The sequence below is a fragment of the Squalius cephalus genome, assembly GCF_949319135.1.
Source record: "Squalius cephalus genome assembly, chromosome: 10".
NCBI classification, from domain to species: Eukaryota; Metazoa; Chordata; class Actinopteri; order Cypriniformes; family Leuciscidae; genus Squalius; species Squalius cephalus.
The window spans coordinates 15,462,001-15,481,118 of record NC_137131.1 but is presented as its reverse complement, the minus strand read 5'-3'; the positions used below and the strand labels follow the sequence as shown (position 1 = coordinate 15,481,118).

General features: G+C 36.9%; 1 protein-coding gene across 1 annotated transcript in view; it reads right to left on the bottom strand.

Annotated features, from left to right (window-relative positions):
- The window catches only part of raver2 (ribonucleoprotein, PTB-binding 2), a 66,643-nt gene that overhangs the window by 6,244 nt on the left and 41,281 nt on the right, over positions 1 to 19,118 (bottom strand). The window contains exons 6-15 of the mRNA XM_079883658.1: positions 13,574 to 13,694; positions 12,871 to 12,953; positions 11,709 to 11,807; positions 11,066 to 11,171; positions 10,346 to 10,659; positions 8,487 to 8,598; positions 8,073 to 8,221; positions 3,004 to 3,105; positions 2,313 to 2,435; positions 810 to 1,007 (exon numbers count right to left, since the gene is read on the bottom strand). Of these exons, the coding sequence (XP_079739784.1) occupies positions 810 to 1,007; positions 2,313 to 2,435; positions 3,004 to 3,105; positions 8,073 to 8,221; positions 8,487 to 8,598; positions 10,346 to 10,659; positions 11,066 to 11,171; positions 11,709 to 11,807; positions 12,871 to 12,953; positions 13,574 to 13,694 (1,407 nt within the window). The remainder of the gene's footprint in view (positions 1 to 809; positions 1,008 to 2,312; positions 2,436 to 3,003; positions 3,106 to 8,072; positions 8,222 to 8,486; positions 8,599 to 10,345; positions 10,660 to 11,065; positions 11,172 to 11,708; positions 11,808 to 12,870; positions 12,954 to 13,573; positions 13,695 to 19,118) is intronic.

Below are 19,118 nucleotides of genomic sequence, written 5' to 3'. Positions count from 1 at the left end.
CTAATCAAGGGAATCTGGGTAGTAGCACCTGACTGCTATTTCCTGTGGAAGCAGTAAGGGTGTACTTAGTTTGTCACACATGGCTTCTCCATTTTTGCCTAGTTTTGTTAAATAAATAATGACATGGTGTAAAATGTCATGTGTTGTTGTTCATCTGAAGTTGTATTTACTTTAAAAAGGACCAGATTTTTTATTGTCCTGATGCGTAAACCCATAGAATTCAATAGGGTGTCCTTTCTTTTTTCTTTTTCACATGATATATATATATATATATATATATATATATATACACACACACACACACACACACACACACACACACACACATATATGGTTCTTGTGAAAGTAATGAAGTCAAAATAAGCCATAAAGTCACAATTATGAGAAACAATTGCAATGGTGAAATTTAAAGTCTCACTGTGAGATATAAAGTCCTGTTGTGAGATAGAAATCACAATTACAAGAAACAGACACAATTGTGTGATTCAAAGTCAATTGGGAAATTTAAAGTCATAATTAACTTTTTAGTTTTTCTTGCTCTACTATGGAAACTAGTTTGGAAGTGACCTCAGATGAGTAAGTTATGCGTCATGCATCGCTACACTATTGATAATGGACACCAAAATTTCACTAATGTGACAGCTCCTTAACCTTTTCAACTAAAATGATATTGTCCTGGAATCTAAACATGTAATCTTTCAGGTGTCTGTTTTAGTCCTACCATGTATTTCAGAAAGGTCTCATGCTATGTGGTTTGTCTAAGTTCTCTTTATATCCCACGCACTTTATGAAGAAAGACACACACTCACATAATAGTAGTTGTTCCAGTCGTTGGCTGTGGGTACAGCAGGTGTGTGTGTGGCAGGGCTGGCCGTGTGCGTGTGTGTCGGTGTGATGAAGCCTGGCATGATGGGAAGGGCACTGTAGGTGGGCAGCAGGGTCTGAGCACTGCCATTCAGAGAGGTGTGCAGAGGTGCACTCAAGGGGGTCTTCACCACCTCCACCTCCTATTGAGAGACACGGAGACATCATCAAACATTTATACACTTATACTGTATCTATCCAAATGCAACACACACTATTCAAATTACAGGTCTCTCTCTCTCACACACACACATCGGCCCAGCTGCTGTGCTGAGGAGTGATTGAATGGTTTCAGCAGGATCTTATGTCCTAAGAGTGTCATGAGACTAAGTGAGGAATGTGTGTCTGACCTGTAACACCACCTGCCACCACATTTACATAAGCTCATATACCCAACACAAATACCACCAACACACACACACACACACACACACACACACACACACACACACACAAAGATAAACTACTATCACCACACCAAAACCATACAGTATATTGTGAAAAATGATATTTAAGACGGCATTATTTCTAGGCCAATCAAATCAAATAAAGAATTTGTGACTGTAGAACAATAAAATGCAGGCAGCTCAAGTGCTGCTGCCATTAAAGCAAAGGTATTCTAAAATATAATTTGTAGTGAAAAGGGTATTCAATTAGAATTATGACCACAGAATGCAGCGATTGACAAATCATAATAATGTCTATAGACTTAAATATACACATACTACCCCCATTCCAGTAATTAATACTTGTATTACTATATTTATACTTTTGTTCAGCATGTATGCATCACATTTTTCCACAAAAATACTAAGCAGCACAACTGTAATAATAAGAAATGTTTCTCAAGCACCAAATCAGCATATTAGAATGATTTCTGAAGGATCATGTGACACTGAAGACTGAAGTAATGTCTGCTGAAAATGTTGCTTTTCCATCACAGGAATGAATTATACTATTACAATAGTAAAATAGAAAACAGTTATTTTACGCTTAATAATATTATATACATTTTTTTTGTTTGTTTCATATGCATGCTATTATGGAAGAAAAACAATCAGTACAGATTTTTAGTGTTGCTGAATGCTTACAGTTTATATACTGTATATGCCCACAGAGAAGTAAAAATCTAATTTCTGATCTATTTTGGTCTGTGACAGCATGTACGATCTGCAGTAAGTCAAACAGTGATCCGTCATAAAGAGAGGCCGTGTCAGCCACGAAACACTTAGACGCAGTGGAAGTCCAGGAACTACGGCTGTAATTCTTCCTCCAGAGAGTGTGTGATGTTTGGGCAGCATGTTAACTGTTTAGCATTTCTGCTGCAGTGTATATGTGTATGTGTATTTCTTTCAGTCTGTAGGTTTTGAGATGGACAGAGATGAACACTGTAAAGTGAGCATGATTAAGCATGATATGTTTCAGTGTGTCTGTGTAGTGTACAGTACCTTGCTGACATCTCGGTGCTGGTAGACTTGAGCAGCTGACTGGCTCATCTGCGTCTGAGAATAGTACTGACTGACAGCATGCATGTAGGAACTGTAGTCTCCATACGAGGAGGTGACCACCACCTGTGACACAAACGAACACAAATTTATTAGCGTGGTGGGGACTTTCCATTGACTTCTATTTTTGTTGAGTCTATTGAGTTCATGATATTTTCTATCCCCCAACTCAAACTTTTTTTGTTAGTAGAACCCCTTTGACCTAAAAAGTTTTCTTGAAGTACCACATGAGATGTTAATACTTCTATAATATACACCATGGCTTTCTGATGTCGGTTAATGGTCACATGACATGCAGGTAATCAAATAAAATATATTATATTTTTTAAGTAAATGTTTTAATTTTAAAATTATTTATATTTTTATGATTTAATTCATTATTAGTTTCTCATTAACTCACAAACTCCCTGCAGTTCCCTCACGAACCTCCAGGGGGTTTGTGAACCCAAGTTTAGGAAATCCTGCTTTAACCTTTTTTAACATTTTCATAAATACATTATTTAGTACGTTTATTATGCCGTTTTCCTCGAAGAGACAATGTAGATCATTTCAGGGTTGTTGTTTTTTTTTTGTAGAAAAATACAATGTAAATGGGCACTTTACTTTAGTATTGTCCCTTGGTATATGTGTTTACCTGAGGTTGCTCTTTTGCGCATTCAGTAACTGCAGCCGTCTCTTGGCTTGTGTTTCCATAGGTTTGTGCTTGGTAGTGTTGGTACCACTGCTGCATGGCCTCCTGTCACACAGAGACACAGATCAGAACAAACAGAACAAAATAAAATACAGTCAGACACAGCTATAACAGCGATCTATAAAGGAATCAAACACGTCTTGACTGTCTTAACGGCCTGATATACAGCAAGGGAAATGGAAGAACAAACTGGTGTGATGTAATTTCCAACAAAATCAGACCAAAACTAAGTTCATTTCAGGAGTTTGAAACAGCTTGCCAAAGCAAACCTTCCGGAGAAGAGAGTTATTACAACTTATTGCAATTTTTTAGCCAAGACGCAGATGTCGAGAAGCGACACCACAGTCGGCTTTTGTTGCCGCTAGTTCTTTGATGTCGGTTTTGTGTGTCTGGGCCTTTACTGACATTTCTCACTGACTTTAGTCGCAGCCTCAGATGACATACGCAGTCTATTCACTGACTATTCAACAAAATGGCAATAGTTTTCTGACTTTATAGGATTTTTCAGGAGTCCATCAGGCAAAAAAAATGCGTGCTTAAAAGGTACAGGGTGTCCAGCGGAATTGGGCTGCTTTTAAGTTTTTGCCGCGGGTAAAAAAAGATTCCGCAGGTTGATTTCCGCCCTCGTGCTCCAACACCCCCAAAACACCCCCCAGACATACAAATTCAGTTGAGAATTCCGCCGTCCGATGGTGAAAATCAATGGCTGGAAATCTGGAACCATTCTGCACATTTCCACCACTGAAAAGACAGTTCCATTTTTTCCATTCCTAAAACAATGCTGGTCTCAAACCAGGAACCACTAATGTCAGAGTCAAAATGGAGTGTTTCTGGGTAAGAAGATTTTGGGGATTCATGGTTCATGGTAGGGCTGGGCCATTTAAATCGTGATATTGTTATGCGCATCTCGTCAGTAAAGCCGGTTCCTTGATTAGTAGTAAATCGCCATCACCTGCTTTCGGACGTATCGCCTGCGATAATTAATGCGATATGGCTCAGCTTGTCAGTTAACTACGGCTCTTTGTAGCGAATGCCGCTCCATCTGAAAGCAGGTGATGGCGATTTACTACTAATCAAGGAACCAGCTTTACTGACGAGATGCGCATAACAATCTCACGATTTAAATCGCCCAGCCCTAGTTCATGGCATTGCATCTTTCAAAAACATTGAGTTTTGTAGGAGAAACCAGAAACTAAACAAGATATCCTTGAGCACCAATGACAGGGGTAGACAGCCTTGCTCCTGGAGGGTTCCTGGAGCTCCAACTCCAATTTAACACACCTAACAGCTAACAGCTAATCAAGGTGTTCAGGATTAATTGAAAATAACAGGAAGGTGTGTCGGAGCAGGGTTGGAACTGAAGTCTGCAGGGTTGGCTTCCCCAGCTTTCCATGTAGATCAGACAACTTATTCCTCTCTAAGGAAGTGGACCTTGGACAGAATAAGCATCAAAGTGGACTGGATAGTCCATGGCTGATAGTCAAAAGTCTGGCTAAATGAGACTATATGACACTGACAACATTTTATCTCTGCGTTGCATTGTATCTCCTGAGCTGCTTCCTCTTTTCATCTTCATCTCTTCTCTCCATCTGTCTAACCTTGTGGCCTAATCCGTTTCGCTAGCTTTCTCTTCTACCATTCCCTTAATATATCTCTTCCTTCTCATCTCATTCCCATCACTCCTTTCACCATTCCCTGCTCTCTTTCTCTCTGGACACCTACAGCGTGAAGCTCACTGTCTCATTTCACCAAAGCTGGTGGAGTGTGTGGGAGTGTGCGACCAGATGGGACAGACAACTCACAGCCAATCTTCCTCTTCCCTCCTGTCTTCCCCCTCTGCATCTCTCACTCCCCCTTCTCTCACTCCAACTCTCACCCACTCCTTCTCGTATTGTCATAGGAACGCCGGCAGTAATGAGAGGGAGACCCACATTTAAGCCATTTAATCCCACTAAAATTTCTTCCCCTCCAAACTCTCCGCCAGAGAATGAGTAGGGGATCACCCTAAAGACACTGGAATGAATCTGAGAGACTGTGGGAGGAACTGCAACTCTTTCTCCTTCCCTCTCATCCTCTCCTGGAGCACATTTTCCACTCCTCTGCGTCTGCTGAAATCTTTACATTCTGATTTGTAATTCATTTCACAACTTTTTGACAGAATAGTGCAGAGTGGCAGGATATTATTGGGGAGAAAGAAGGGGAATGGGAATCAGAACATGAGACAGGGTGGATTCGAACCTGCATTTATGGGATAGCACTGTGTCCTAACCAGGGGTTTGGGTTTGGCTGGTTAGCTTGGGCCAGTTAGCCTGTAGATGCCGTAACTACACCATAAGTGTTGTTATTGTTAACACAAATTTGAACTATTAACTAAAACTTTCAAAACTTAATTTAAATAAAGCTGACATATAAATATTAGAAAGGTTGCCTTGGCAACTAACTAAAATGACTAAATCTTTTGGAGGGTTTTTCTTTTTTTCAGGCACCTAGGAAATGCAAGGGAAATGGAAGAACAAACGGGTGTGATGTAATTTCCAACAAAATCAGGCCAAAACATATGCCCAGAACTGAGTGCCCATGAGCGAAGATGGCATTTAAATCACATAATTCGGGGGGTTCTTGGCCAGCCGAGCCAGTTGCTGACAGTTAGCTAATAACAGAACTCCTTGATCCAAAGTAGGTATGATCTGACAAGTTTCGAGTAAGTAGCGATTTGTCAGTGCAGTCACAGATATCAGAAGATACTTGAAGTTTAATGTGAAACGGGACTTAGGGCCAATGAGATTTTACTGTGAGGGTTACAGTGCGCAACGAAGCAGAAATAGAAACCAAGCGATAAACAAAAAGCTCAGTTGGGACAAATAAAAAATCAGATTTAAATGGAAGTAACCTAGGACACAGTGGTGCACCACAGCTCCATTCTGATGGAACTCTTTTTGTTCTGATTTGAACATTCATTTTCTTTATTCCATATAGACCCATCTATCTCTATTGTACAGCTGAGCATATGGCAGAATTGTTTCCTTTCTCATTCCTCTCGCTCTCTCTGGCTTTCGCTGTCAAATCTGGGGCTCAGTGGAAACCTGTGTTATAGAGAGGAGTTGTGGGGGATATAATGGGGGAGAAAAGACTTGAGAGAGTGGGCTAAGAGCGAGACAGATTGATGGTTGCAGTGAACACTGGGATTTCTTCGTTTCTCTGACTATCAATGTCTGCATTCCACAACTGTCAAATACTTTGATCTGATACACAAGATCCCAAGATCACAATCCTAACACCATCAGAAAAAAAGAAAAAAGAAACAGACCAGTGACTGCAACTGTGCCAGTGATGTTGCTGTTTGTATGTAACTGTTATCTAGCTAACAAAAGTATATTCTAAGAACGTTTTGCTAAATGGGTCAATGACATGATCAATGCATATTTTTGTCCAATTGCATTATTTCCTTTTAAAATAATTTGATAAATTAATTCTTTATTCCTCACTTTATTCTATAAAAATGTAAAAATTTGAATTAATTTTCAGTACATTCAAATAATAAATATCATTTTATGTTTTGGTATCTTAAACCCCTAAAATGTCAGGTCGAGCAACGGTCCACAGAAATGAACTGAATAAGAAAGCTATTAAAAATGGTGTTTTAGTAATAAGACATTCAAAATAAAATACTATGGCATAATTTTATGCTAAAACACTTTCATATAAACACATTTTATAAATATCAGTAGTTTTAAAAATGTTTTGATCATTGAAAAACATTTGTTCGGCAATCAATGCCAGGTGCAAACATGGCTATTTTATTATGAATTAACAAGGTAATAACAGTAAGAATGATAATGGATCATCCAGAGAACCCCAACTGATCCTTTGCTACTTTCAAATATGGGTAGGTTGGTACACTTTACATGTCAGTGGTACAACCAATGTAAAACTAGGAAAATGCTATTTTATCATAAACTTATTTATTGTATTAAAAAATAAATTATGTATGAACTTAGAATTTAGCTAGCACAGGCAAAAGCTAATACAGGCATCCAAGTAGAAGCTTGTTCAATGTAAAATTATCAACCAGCGCAACCAGGAAGTCAGATGTTTTTAACTACTATGTACTCACATCAAAATAATTGTTAGGTATGATGTACTTGTTCATGTTGTTTAACAAAACACTTGTGCTGCAATTGAGGTGGGATTCCAGTAAGGTTAGTTTATTCTGTTATTGATCAATTTACCACTTTTACTTCAACAGAGACTGTTGACTGAAACACTTGTATTTGTATTTTATTTTTTATATATAATTGAAATTAAAAATCCAGTATTCAGCATATGCCCTGTCATTATTAAAGGGATAGTTCACCCCCAAAAAATTATTCATTCATCATTTACTCACCCTCAAGTTGTTCCAAACATGTATGAATTTCTTTCTTCTGCTGAACACAAAATATATTTGGAAGAATGTTGGTAAGCAAACAGTTGATGTACCCCATTGACTTACATAGTATGGGAAAAAAATTACTATGGAAGTCAATGGCTACCATCAACTGTCTTGGTTACCAACATTCTTCCAAATATCTTCTTTTGTGTTCCATGAACGAATTACAAATAATGTTTTTGTGATAACATTTTGAGAACATTATTAATGACCAGAAAACTTTGAATGAACATTAATGTTACTGGAAGAATGTTTGCTCATAATTTTGAGAGAACCTTGCCAGAAGGTTAGCTAAAGTTCTGAGAATGTTCCCTGTTAGCTGTGTGTGTATTGTATACTACTACATTTTATTACTCCAGTCTACAGTGTCACATTATCCTTCAGAAATCATTCTAATATGCTGATTTCTTGCTCAAGAATTTTTTTTTGTTATTACCAATGTTGAAAATAGTTGTGCTGCTAAAACTATCCAGGGTTCAAAACTATTTATTTGAAATAGAAATCTTCTGTGTAAATGTCTTTGCTGTCACTTTTGATCAATATGTGTGCATTTTCACATGTGCATTGCAGGTGTTGTAGTTACCTGTGTGTATTGCTGAGTGTATTGTTGAGTGTATTCTGCAGGAGTGGTCTCGGCGCTGTATTGACTGGGTGGGTGGGTGTTAGGCGGCAGGACTGTGCTGTATGTCCCAGTGTGCGCCTGCACAGTCTGAGGTTTACTGTTGCAGGGTGCTAAAGGAGACACAAAAATACTGATGTAAATCATGGCCTGCTCAGGGACACCTATTTAGAACATCTCTCATACAGACAGTCTTTATCTTCTCTGCTGGAGTGGGCTGCAGCCCATCTGGCTGTGGCCTTGAGCAGGGAGAGACAAGACAGCCATACACTGTAAATATTATAGTTGAAAATAGAGAGCTGACAGAGAAGAGATACAATCCAAGGTCTGGCAGAAGTGAGTCATCTTCAGTGTGTGCCGTTCTGATCGTGCACGTACCTTGCAGTACCACTCCAGGAAGCACACTAGCCAGGTTTAGATACGGGTTGGATGGCAACTTCACTTCTTTAGGAGGGTCTCCCAATAGAGACGTCTGACAACTGGACTGACTCTACAGAAAGAGATAAAGAAAGCGAGAGAGACACGTTGAGAAGAGCAGCAAAACAATATGCTACAGTTTTTTAGATGCTAATCTGGTACATCACCGAGTTGCTCACATATAGACCACACAGTGAGACTGAAATGTCCGCTACTTCTCCAAACTCAGAGCATACAACTATAAAGATAACATGAAACATCTTTTGCAATATATTCGCCACTAGATGTAAGTGAAACTGACAATTCAGAAAGAAATAATGTAGAGTGGTAAATTGAATGTAAATTGATTTTAATTGAGGTATTTGTGAAAAGTGGGCTATTATTGGTTATCAATTATAATATTATGTAAGCAATAAAGTACAAGAGGCTGTGACTATATTCAAAACAAAACACAGTCTTTCTTGCAGAGAGACTCCGTCCACATACTCTTCTGATTGGCAGTAAATTTTGATTGATTTTGTCACATCTCGTGTGTCGCGTCTGGTGTTTATAATAAATAAACACGGCTAATGACCAATCAGCATCAAGGACCAGAACAATCCGTTTTATAATGTATTATCTATTATTGTACATTGTATTATTATATAATATTATATATGTTATTGGTAAATAAATATATACAATAGGGATGTCACGTGAGGAAAATTTCACACCAGTATTACTGATAACAGCGGGGGTTGTGGGGGGGCTGGGGGATCACTTTTAACTTTCTCGCGATCACGCACCAAATCCTCTGCCATGCTACTTTCGCTTTTAAATTCGCGATCATGAGTACTCTGTGTATATAGGCCAATAATTAGCAGGGTTTTGCTGTATGGGCCAATAATATATATATATTGTTTTCCCCAACTAAATGATTGGTTGGAAATTCCAAGTCTTTAGAATCCATATGGTACCTTTGTCACTACCCACTTTGCTTTTTCTTTCACAGATTTCACAAATAAACAGCAATCCAAGAGAAGGAATGAAATGGAAAAGTACTGGCACAGAGTCTGGTATTCATCTCTAATCCAGTCACATAGAAGACAGAGCTCTCCATTAGCTGTGTAGAGTAATGCACGAGTAATCAGAGCCTACAGCACTAGTGGTCTGTCATTAAGGCTCAGAACTCTGTCAGAGTCTGTACTGAGCTCTACTAGGTGGCTGAGTGCTTGCGTCTGAATAAAGACACCCCCAGACAGAACAATGGAAGTGGAGTTCTAGGAGGTCTACAGAAGCACTTCAGACAGAATCACAAGTACTGTATAAGCGAGTGTGTGCGTGTTTGTATTCAGCGTTCAAAGTGTAAAAGTGCACCCCCTTTGTTGTTTTATATACTGTATACTGTTTATATAAAAAAACTGTAAAAACATTAATACTGTAAAATACAATTTCTTCTAACAAATGTAGAAGTCTTTAGTTTTGATCATTGTCCTTGTTGAATAAAATTATTAATTTCTTTAAAAAAATTATTTTGTATATAATTAACTAAATTAAATCGAAATATTTCGTCGCTAACAGGTGGAAACCTTGTATCTCCATGTCATATTTTTTACTATTGGTCACTCTGTGTTTTGCAAATATTTAACCAATGAAAAGTATTAAAAAGAGCATGTGACTAAACCTTGTATCTCCATTGGATATGGTTTTTGAACAACACAACAAGAGTAAATGATAAAATGTTAAAGTCTGAGTGAATTATTCTCATTAAGTCTCAGAGATTTTGTCATTTTTTGATCTTGAGGTGAGAAATTGGAGAAGCAGAAAGCAACCAGGCTTACCGTGATGGCAGTACTAGTCTGCACACTTGAACTGTGGTGGTTGGCTGGAGCTTTGTGTGTTGTGCTCCCCAGCAAAGGTCCCAGACTTTGTGTGTTAATCCCAGAGAGGAAGTTGTGAAGCTGTGTTTGGGAGCTTATAGATCCCCCTGCGGTTCCTGGTGGTGCAGGCTGTTTCTCCGGAGCCAGGCATGTCGCAGTGACTCCGTTCTGATCAGAGACGGAACTCGCATGTGAACGCCCAGGTATGTGTGACACCATTCCAGCCCCAGAGTTTCCACCCTGGGATGTGACTGGAGAGGAGTCTTGGCCCAACTCTAAAAACCAGAGAACTTTGTTAAACTTTTGTAGTAAAAAAAACAAAACATTTAGCACCCAAAGCATATAGTTCATACTCTGGAAAACCTTCATAGTTTAGCATTTCAATTTCTCCCTCACTGTAACACCTGCATGGCACTGATATTCAAATAGAAATGACCCTGCACAAAGACATACTCTTCAAAGGTGTTTAACGCTTTGATTAATGCCTTTGCACACCAAACAGACACACGTCTATATAAAAGCACAAAGAAAGAACTACTAATTGAAGTGGCTGCCTCACACTGCTTATAATGGGGCTTTCAAACAGTTTGAGGATTTGCAATGCAAATGTATTTCCCTGCAGTAGCGAATGAGACCTTTGGACCAGGCTTGAGGTCTGTAAGGTTGACCAGAAGCTCTCACCTGTGGGAGAATCTCCCAGCAACCCCTTCCCCAGAGGAACCTGTGTTCGAAGACCCAGAACTTTCTGCAGGAGCAGCCGGGATGGGTCACCTAAAAGACCCTGGACCTGGGAGGAAATGAGAGGAGGAGCGATGAAGGAGAAAAAAAAGCAGTCAGGCCATTATATGGTCATGTGACGAACAAGTGAAAGATGAAGTACACACAGATGAGATTATTATGGCTGCAAAAATGCACATTGCGAAACAAAACACACACATGCATTAAAGGAGATTTATGTCAGCGTTATTATTGCATGAATTATTGTTCTTTTTTTTTTTCATGTACATTTTCCAGCACAGATGGCATTATTATTCTTTAACCAGAACCTCAAATTTGCATTAAAAATGCCAGCTGGATGTATGGTTCTAATACTTCCCTATATAAATAAATATAAATAATGCCTTTCTGAACATAAACTGCAGTTTTCTCATTATGTACAAAAGGATTTAATGCAGACCAATTGCAAAAAAAGAAAGAACTGTGAACACAATTTAGACTGTTGTTGTATAACATGCATTATTTTGCTGGTAAGTGTACTGTGGTGATATATTTCTTTTGTTATGGGTATGATGAAACACGTGAACACACACACACAGACACTCACATTAGTGATTTGCTTGTCTTTGATCTGTAAAAGCTGTTGTTGGGCCATCTGCATGTGAAGAAGATTCTGCAGAACAAGACCGTTTCCAAGAATGGCAGACTGCATGAAAGATAGAGAGATAGATAGATTGCTATACATGCTTTTCTATTTATCTGTGAAGAAGTTGCCTATTCATCATAACATATTTCCCTCTAAGGTGTTCTTCTTTGCTGTACTATAACCATTGTATCCATGATCGGCAACTTTATTTCTTTAGGGTGTTTCTTTAACTATGAGCGCCTTTGCTTTGTGGACTTTTTGAAATGAATCTCCCTTAAAATAAACCTTTCAAACTCTCACTAGTTTAGACCGTCTACTTAAAATGTCCAATAGTAGATATGCATGCATCACAGCAGAATTAACTATTCTGCTGTGAATTATTCTGCTGCAGAATTAACTACACATCACTATTCATTTGGTGGTGGAAATAATGGAAATGACATCTGAAATATTTTTGAAATAAAATGGTAAACTCCTTTGTATTGCTAAAGGTAATTTCATTGGTACATTAGCATTAGCATTTTTTGTATTCTATATAAACAAAACTAAATTGAATTTTTTTACATATTCTGTTCACAAGTGACATTTACCTTGCATGCATGCAAGCATGCACTTGAAACCACAATAAACCACAATAACCACAATAAACAAAATTGTTCAGTCTGGTGGAAATGATGCCACAACTCAGGGACAGTCATATTTTAAAATAAATAAATAAATAAATAATAATAATAATACATTTTCAAAAAATAAATACTGAAATTATTTATGTTTGTTACATTCTTTGTTTAGGTTATTACAGACCTAAAAAGGTAATAATTCTTTTTTTTATTTTGGATTTTCACAGTTTAAGATTTCAAGTCTGGGTCATTGGTAAAACAATCAAATCTATATATTAAAGGCATTTGCAAATTAGCACAAGTAAATGATGAATGCATCATAAAAGTTTCCAAAAAAAGGGAAAAAAATGTAATGTGACCATATAAAAAAAAAAAAGAAAGAAGTTAAAATATGTTAGTTTTAATAAAATCCAACCCTTAAATATACAACATAAGAGCAAGTTAAAGAAACACCCATCAGCATTAAGTCAGTCTTGCGGGTGATTTAAAGAGAAAGCATGTACCTGCTGTGCTTTTCCTAACTGTAGCAACGCTGCAGTCAACGGTGGACGCAGGAAGGGGAGATTGTGAGGTCGGCCAAACTTTCCTGGTGGGAAACCATTAGATAAACCAAATGAGTGAGAAAAATAAGAGAGGAAATAATGTGAAAAGAGCTTGTAAGCTCTCAAAATAAGAGAGATGGACAGCAGAAAGTATGTGGCCGATACTGGCGGCCCATGATTTCGTCATTCCAAAATTCCAGCTTCAGTACTAATGGCAAGTTGCTCCGGAATAGGTAGAGAAGTTTAACATTTAATCATGTGCTATATTTAGTGTTGTAATTGTGTGTTCTCTTTAAGCTCTGGCCTCCACTTCTTCCTCAGCTCATTTATTCTCCCACCCAATGAAAAGTTCATTTTAATATATGATTAGGCTTTCATCAAGAGGAAAAATCTGCTCAGAATCTACAGCACTGGTGATCACTGTTACACACACACATATGCAGAGACATGAGAAATATTTCATCTCAAAAACTACAATCCTCAGTGCCAGTACAATGCCTCTGTCTAAAAAAGTACTTAAACGTTTTACTCATGAATATTCAATAAATTATTTGGCTAATAATAAGTAAAGAGACACTTAAGAGAGGCACAGAGAGAGAGAGAGAGAGAGAGAGAGAGAGAGAGAGAGAGAGAGAGAGAGAGAGAGAGATTGAGAGAGCGTTACCTCCTCGTTTGGCGTTGGGGTAGGGTCTCATAAGGACCTGGAGAGCAGCAGGATTGGTCATACTGTTGAGGAACTGGGCCAGATTGGGTTCAGGCAGTAATCCTTTCTTATTGCTCAACATCTACAGGAGCACACACATATGACAAAGATAAAACAACAATTCATTATTTTATTATAAAGAAGAGCCTTATATATATATATATATATATATATATATATATATATATATATATATCAAAGCTTATCCAAGCAATTATTATTGTTAAAACAATTTTTCACATTTTTTTGTCAGTTTAAACATCCTTAAATAAGAATAATTTACTCTGAATCAAAATTGTGTAAAATAATTTTAAGTAAGAAATGTATCTTCAGTTAAAGGGATATATTTTCTTTTGGGGAAACAAAGGTGATTTTTTTTTTTTAAAGAATATGCAGGCCAATTTTTTTTTATATAAAAAAGTGGATGCTCCAAAAACAAAACAAAAACAAACTAAATAAACACTATAAAAAGTTCCATACAATCATACAAAATTATATCTTTAGGATGTTTAGAATAGACAAAACTGAATAACCGTGTAAAGTCTGACATAAACAAATATATATGTTTTTAAATGGAACAGTTTTTTGAACCTTTAGACAAAATATTTCAAATGAAAAAGGAAGAAAGAAATGCATACAGTATGTGTTTTGTTGAGTATCATATTTGCCACATCAGGCTCTTATGACCCAAGTAAGATTAAATTCTGATAGATTGTAATGTAGCTCAGTGAGATCTTCATAGGAGTATAGCAGACTATATGCATAAACTGCATATAAGTATCAGTTGTCACTCTATATCCCCCAAAAATCTTAGCAAGATGATATTTAAATGCTTACTTTATGATCAAAGCTCTCTGGTTTTTATTTTGGGGGGCAAACACACAGTATAATGCAATACAATGATGACTGGGAGATGTGCAATAAACGCTCCTCAGAAGCCTCACATTTTAAAATGATTTTTTAAAAGATGCTTCAGTTGAAATGTGTTCATCTTGAAATATTACTAACAATCTAAGTTATCTTTATGCTTACTTTAGCAAAAAGATACATGTAGCATGACCTGAAGAACATTTTAGAATTATACTAAAAGGCCTTTACTTGGTAAAAAAAAAAGTAAAATTACCAATCAGACGACAACAGGTTTTTCTGATCATGTCTATAATTTAGAGGCTTTAGAAATGTATCAAATAATATGCGTATCAAATATGGTTCAGTAGACTTTATAGGGTTAAGATGTTTTTTTTTCTTTTCATATTTGATGTCTTGTCAAATATTTATCTGGAATGTTTATGTCCCAGCGGTGAGTGAGCATGTGTGACCGTGTGTATTTGTTGGCATGGGGGAGACGCTTGCAGACATGCGGAACCCCTGATTAGATCTCTGATGTCTGCTAGAGGTGTGGATCCATCCCAACACACTCCAACTCCATCTGCTGACTACTACTCCCCCACCCACACAAACTTGTGCACATACACACACACACACTGTGGTGCTTTCATACCGGAATGGGTGAAGCCAAGGATGTAACAACATATTCAAGAATGAGAGGACATACGTAATAATTTAAGAATCAGGGGAATGTGGTGGTGGTGGTGGCCTTGGGTGAAGCAGCAGATGGGTGGAGTATTTGGGAAGAGGGAGTGAAGAGACAGTTGGCCTATCTCTTTATACGGATGAAAAAAGCGTCCCATCATGCCCCCTGTCTAGAGCTTCAGAGATGGATTAGCAGAACGCTCTGTTCCTGATGTGTGCTTCCAAAGAGCCATAAACTACAGCTCAAATGCTCTATTTTCCACACCATTAGAAAATTTATTGAATCCATAAACACTGAAACAAAAACATCAGGTCGTTTATACTAATCTAACGTTTTCTCAAATTTGAGTTCTTAAATAACTGACAGTACAGATATAAAAATAAAGCAAATATTACGAAATAAGAGATCAGATAGTGTATGAAGCACTAATTCTTCACCAATTCAGCACATTTTAGAGGTATAATACAAAGTAATATAAAAGAATTAGGGATGCACGTTTCGATACCAAAACTGGCATCACACATTTGGATTAAAACTAAATCGTGCACGTAAGTAGTTCCCTACATCATTACAGGAAAATGTCAAGTGATAACTGTACCGCTGCACTGGAAAAGCTCTACATGTGCATTCTGCCATCAAATGAAAGATAAAATAGGACAGAATGATAACAACTAATATGGAAAATCATATTTTAACAATACATTTTAACAGACACAATTATGCATGAAAATGACTATAATGCCAAGTAATATACTGTATATACAGTGGGGGAAATAATTATTAGATCCCCTGCTGATTTTGTAAGTTTACATTTACATTTATTCATTTAGCAGATGCTTTTTTCCAAAGCGACTTACAAATGAGAACAATAGAAGCAGTGAAACTAACAATAGGACAACAATATGCAAGTGCTATGACCCTTCCCAGTTTAATCTAACGCAGTACATGTACTCATTTTTTTAAAGATAATAGATATAGAAGATAAATATATGTATGTTAGGGGTGGAACGGTACATAAATTCGTATTGAACCGAAACGGTACGGGCGTCACAGTTCGGTGCATGAATATACACAGAGAATACACGGTATAAAAATAAATAAAACTCGCGTGCAAATGAATGAATGTAATGCGGAACTATTGTTAGATACGGGTACTTTAGGAACACCTAATCTGTAGCTCCGACTTAGCTCTGAAGCTCAGTGGCTATAATGAACAGGCTGCGATGTCAAGTTTGCAATGCTGGAATATGTTTGTGTGTGTGTGTGTGTGTGTGTGTGTGTGTGTGTGTGTGTGTGTGTGTGTGTGTGTGTGTGTGTGTGTGAGTGAGAGAGAGAGAGGGAGGCGCAGGCGCGGGTGCGATCGAACAGTGGAAACATAAAAACATACTCCGTCATTTTGTTCATACAGGACATCATTCAAACTGCAAAGTGTTTACTTATATTTGTGTAGACTCACAATAAAACACAACATTGTGCTTTTGTCAAACTATAAACTCTTGTCAAACTGTAACCAACAACTTTCACCCAACCAAAATCACACACACACAGTTTAAAAGCGAAAAATATTTATCCCAACCCCATTTAAAAACAGTCTGTGGGTGCCATCTTTTGAACATTCATCATATTGCATTGGTTTTCATTTCTTGTCCACGAACAGAGCACTAATCTGTTTATTTTTAAGTTACACATTCTACATTGATTGAAAAAGAAAATCAAATGTGTTTTTAATGGTAGTATTATTTTATACAGAAATAAATTATTTATAATTCAGATGAGAATAAAGTTAGTGTTAATTAAAATTTTAAGGAAAACAAATATATTGATCTGAAATATAGCAAATTAATTTTAAATTTATTCAGGTACAATTACCAAACATATCTCATTAATTTAATTAATACACTAATTATATAAAACTATTGTCAATGCACTACAAATAAACTGGTTCTATGCCTTTACTTTATTAATAAAACTTATTTAAAAAAATACAAGGCTTAAGACATTTATTTTCCTTTGGTGGTACATCCTGAGACATGCACAATAAAAAGAAATTGCCTTCTACATTTTTGTTTTGCTTTTCCCTCCATTGTACCGAACGTCTGAACAGAGGTATGAACCGAACCGTGAATTCTGTGTACAGTTCCACCCCTAGTATATGTGTATACCTGTATGTGTGTATATATATATATATATATATATATATATGTATGTGTGTGTGTGTGTGTGTGTGTATATATATATATATATATATATATATATATATATAAATACAGGTATCAATATCAGCAAGTTCCAAAAAATGGAAGTATCTGTTTCATACTTTTTCTGGAAAAAAGTGGGAGATCCCTAAAATTACATAATATAAAGTAATATAAAAGTATGGAAGCCCTGAACCGTGACAAAAAACAAAAACAAAAAATCTGTAAAAACATTTTTTCTAAAATTACGAGAATAAAGTCTAAATATTTCAAGATTAAAGTCTAAATATTTAGAGAATAAAGTCGAAATTACGAGAATGTCTTCCGTAGAAGTTCTTTTTGTGTGTGTGTTTCCAATTCATATATAACAAAATATATACTGCTAAGTGTTCTTGGCCCAGATGGCGTTGCCTATAGACGAGCACGAAAACACATAGGCTTTGAGTCAACGTGCCACATAAAGTTTGGACCAGGATTGTATATAATTGTATATATATTGTAATATAAAATGTAAAAATTTTACATTTTAATTATATTTTATAAATCAATCATTATAATTTATAATTGTACATAATGATTTGAATTTTAAATTACAATGTAAAAAGCAATGTAAAAATGTTTAAATGCATAAATCTGACTTTGATGCAACTTTGATGCATACGTTAAAAAGCAACAAACAAGATCATAGATTGCATATATTGAAAAAACAACATCTGCTAGATTATCAACACTGTAAAATGTGTTTTCATCATTAGATCACGTATTGTCACGTTTCAGCGTTTATTTGGACTTTCAGTTTGAGTTTTGATTGGTTCCTGTTCTCCTTTGTTCTTTTCCAGCCCTCCATAATTTTACATACAGTTCTGTAACTATGATAAGCACCCTGAACAAACTCTATTTCAATGCTAAAATGACAATAACTGAGGCACAGCAGAGTCATTGAACATGACTGATATCTAACCAGTAGGCACGTATCTTTCGACGGTTTTGCGTATGAGCTCCCGGAGCACTAACCAGTCAGGAAGACAAGTGCAGACACCTGCTAGTCCCCAAGCAAGTGCTAAAATTATATGACTACACTCACACACAAAAGCAATGGCCCGTTAGACTGAAGGGAACGCTTGTGCCCTCACAGTCTGTGTATGAGTGGGTAGGCGCACTAGGCGGGTCTCGGAGACAGACAGCAGAGTACAGAGATGCCTGTGGCACGGATGGGTGGACTTCTCGAGAAATGTCAGCTTGCATTTGCTCTATTTGGCTTGATATTTTTCAGAGGAAAAAGGAGAAGTAAGGGAGAGAGAAAAAGTGGAGGAGAAAGAGAAAGGAGGGAGGAGGGGAGACAAAAAGCATTGTATTAAAGACCCCATGACATCAAAATAGCAGTTTGTGGCTTTCGGTTCATATTTGTTAGCTTTGAAGTCATCTATATGCTTTTATAAGCTTTTAATAAAAGCTTTTTATAAGCTATAAGCTTTCCTGTAGCTCAAACAGTAGAGCGTTGGTGCTTGCAACGCCAAGGTCATGGGTTCCATTCCCAGGGAAAGCAAGAACTGATAAGAATGTAAATGTGCACCTTGAAATGCAATGCAAGTCACTTTGGATAAAAGTGTCTGCCAAATGAATACATGTAAATGTAGATAAAATTGCCAAAAAATATGAATTTGTTTATATTTAAATTCTTCACTGGAAAAATAGACCAAAAATATTGATGACTTGCACACAGGAACGTATACAAAATGTTGTACAATAAAATTATCAAGAATGAAAATGTCCCTCA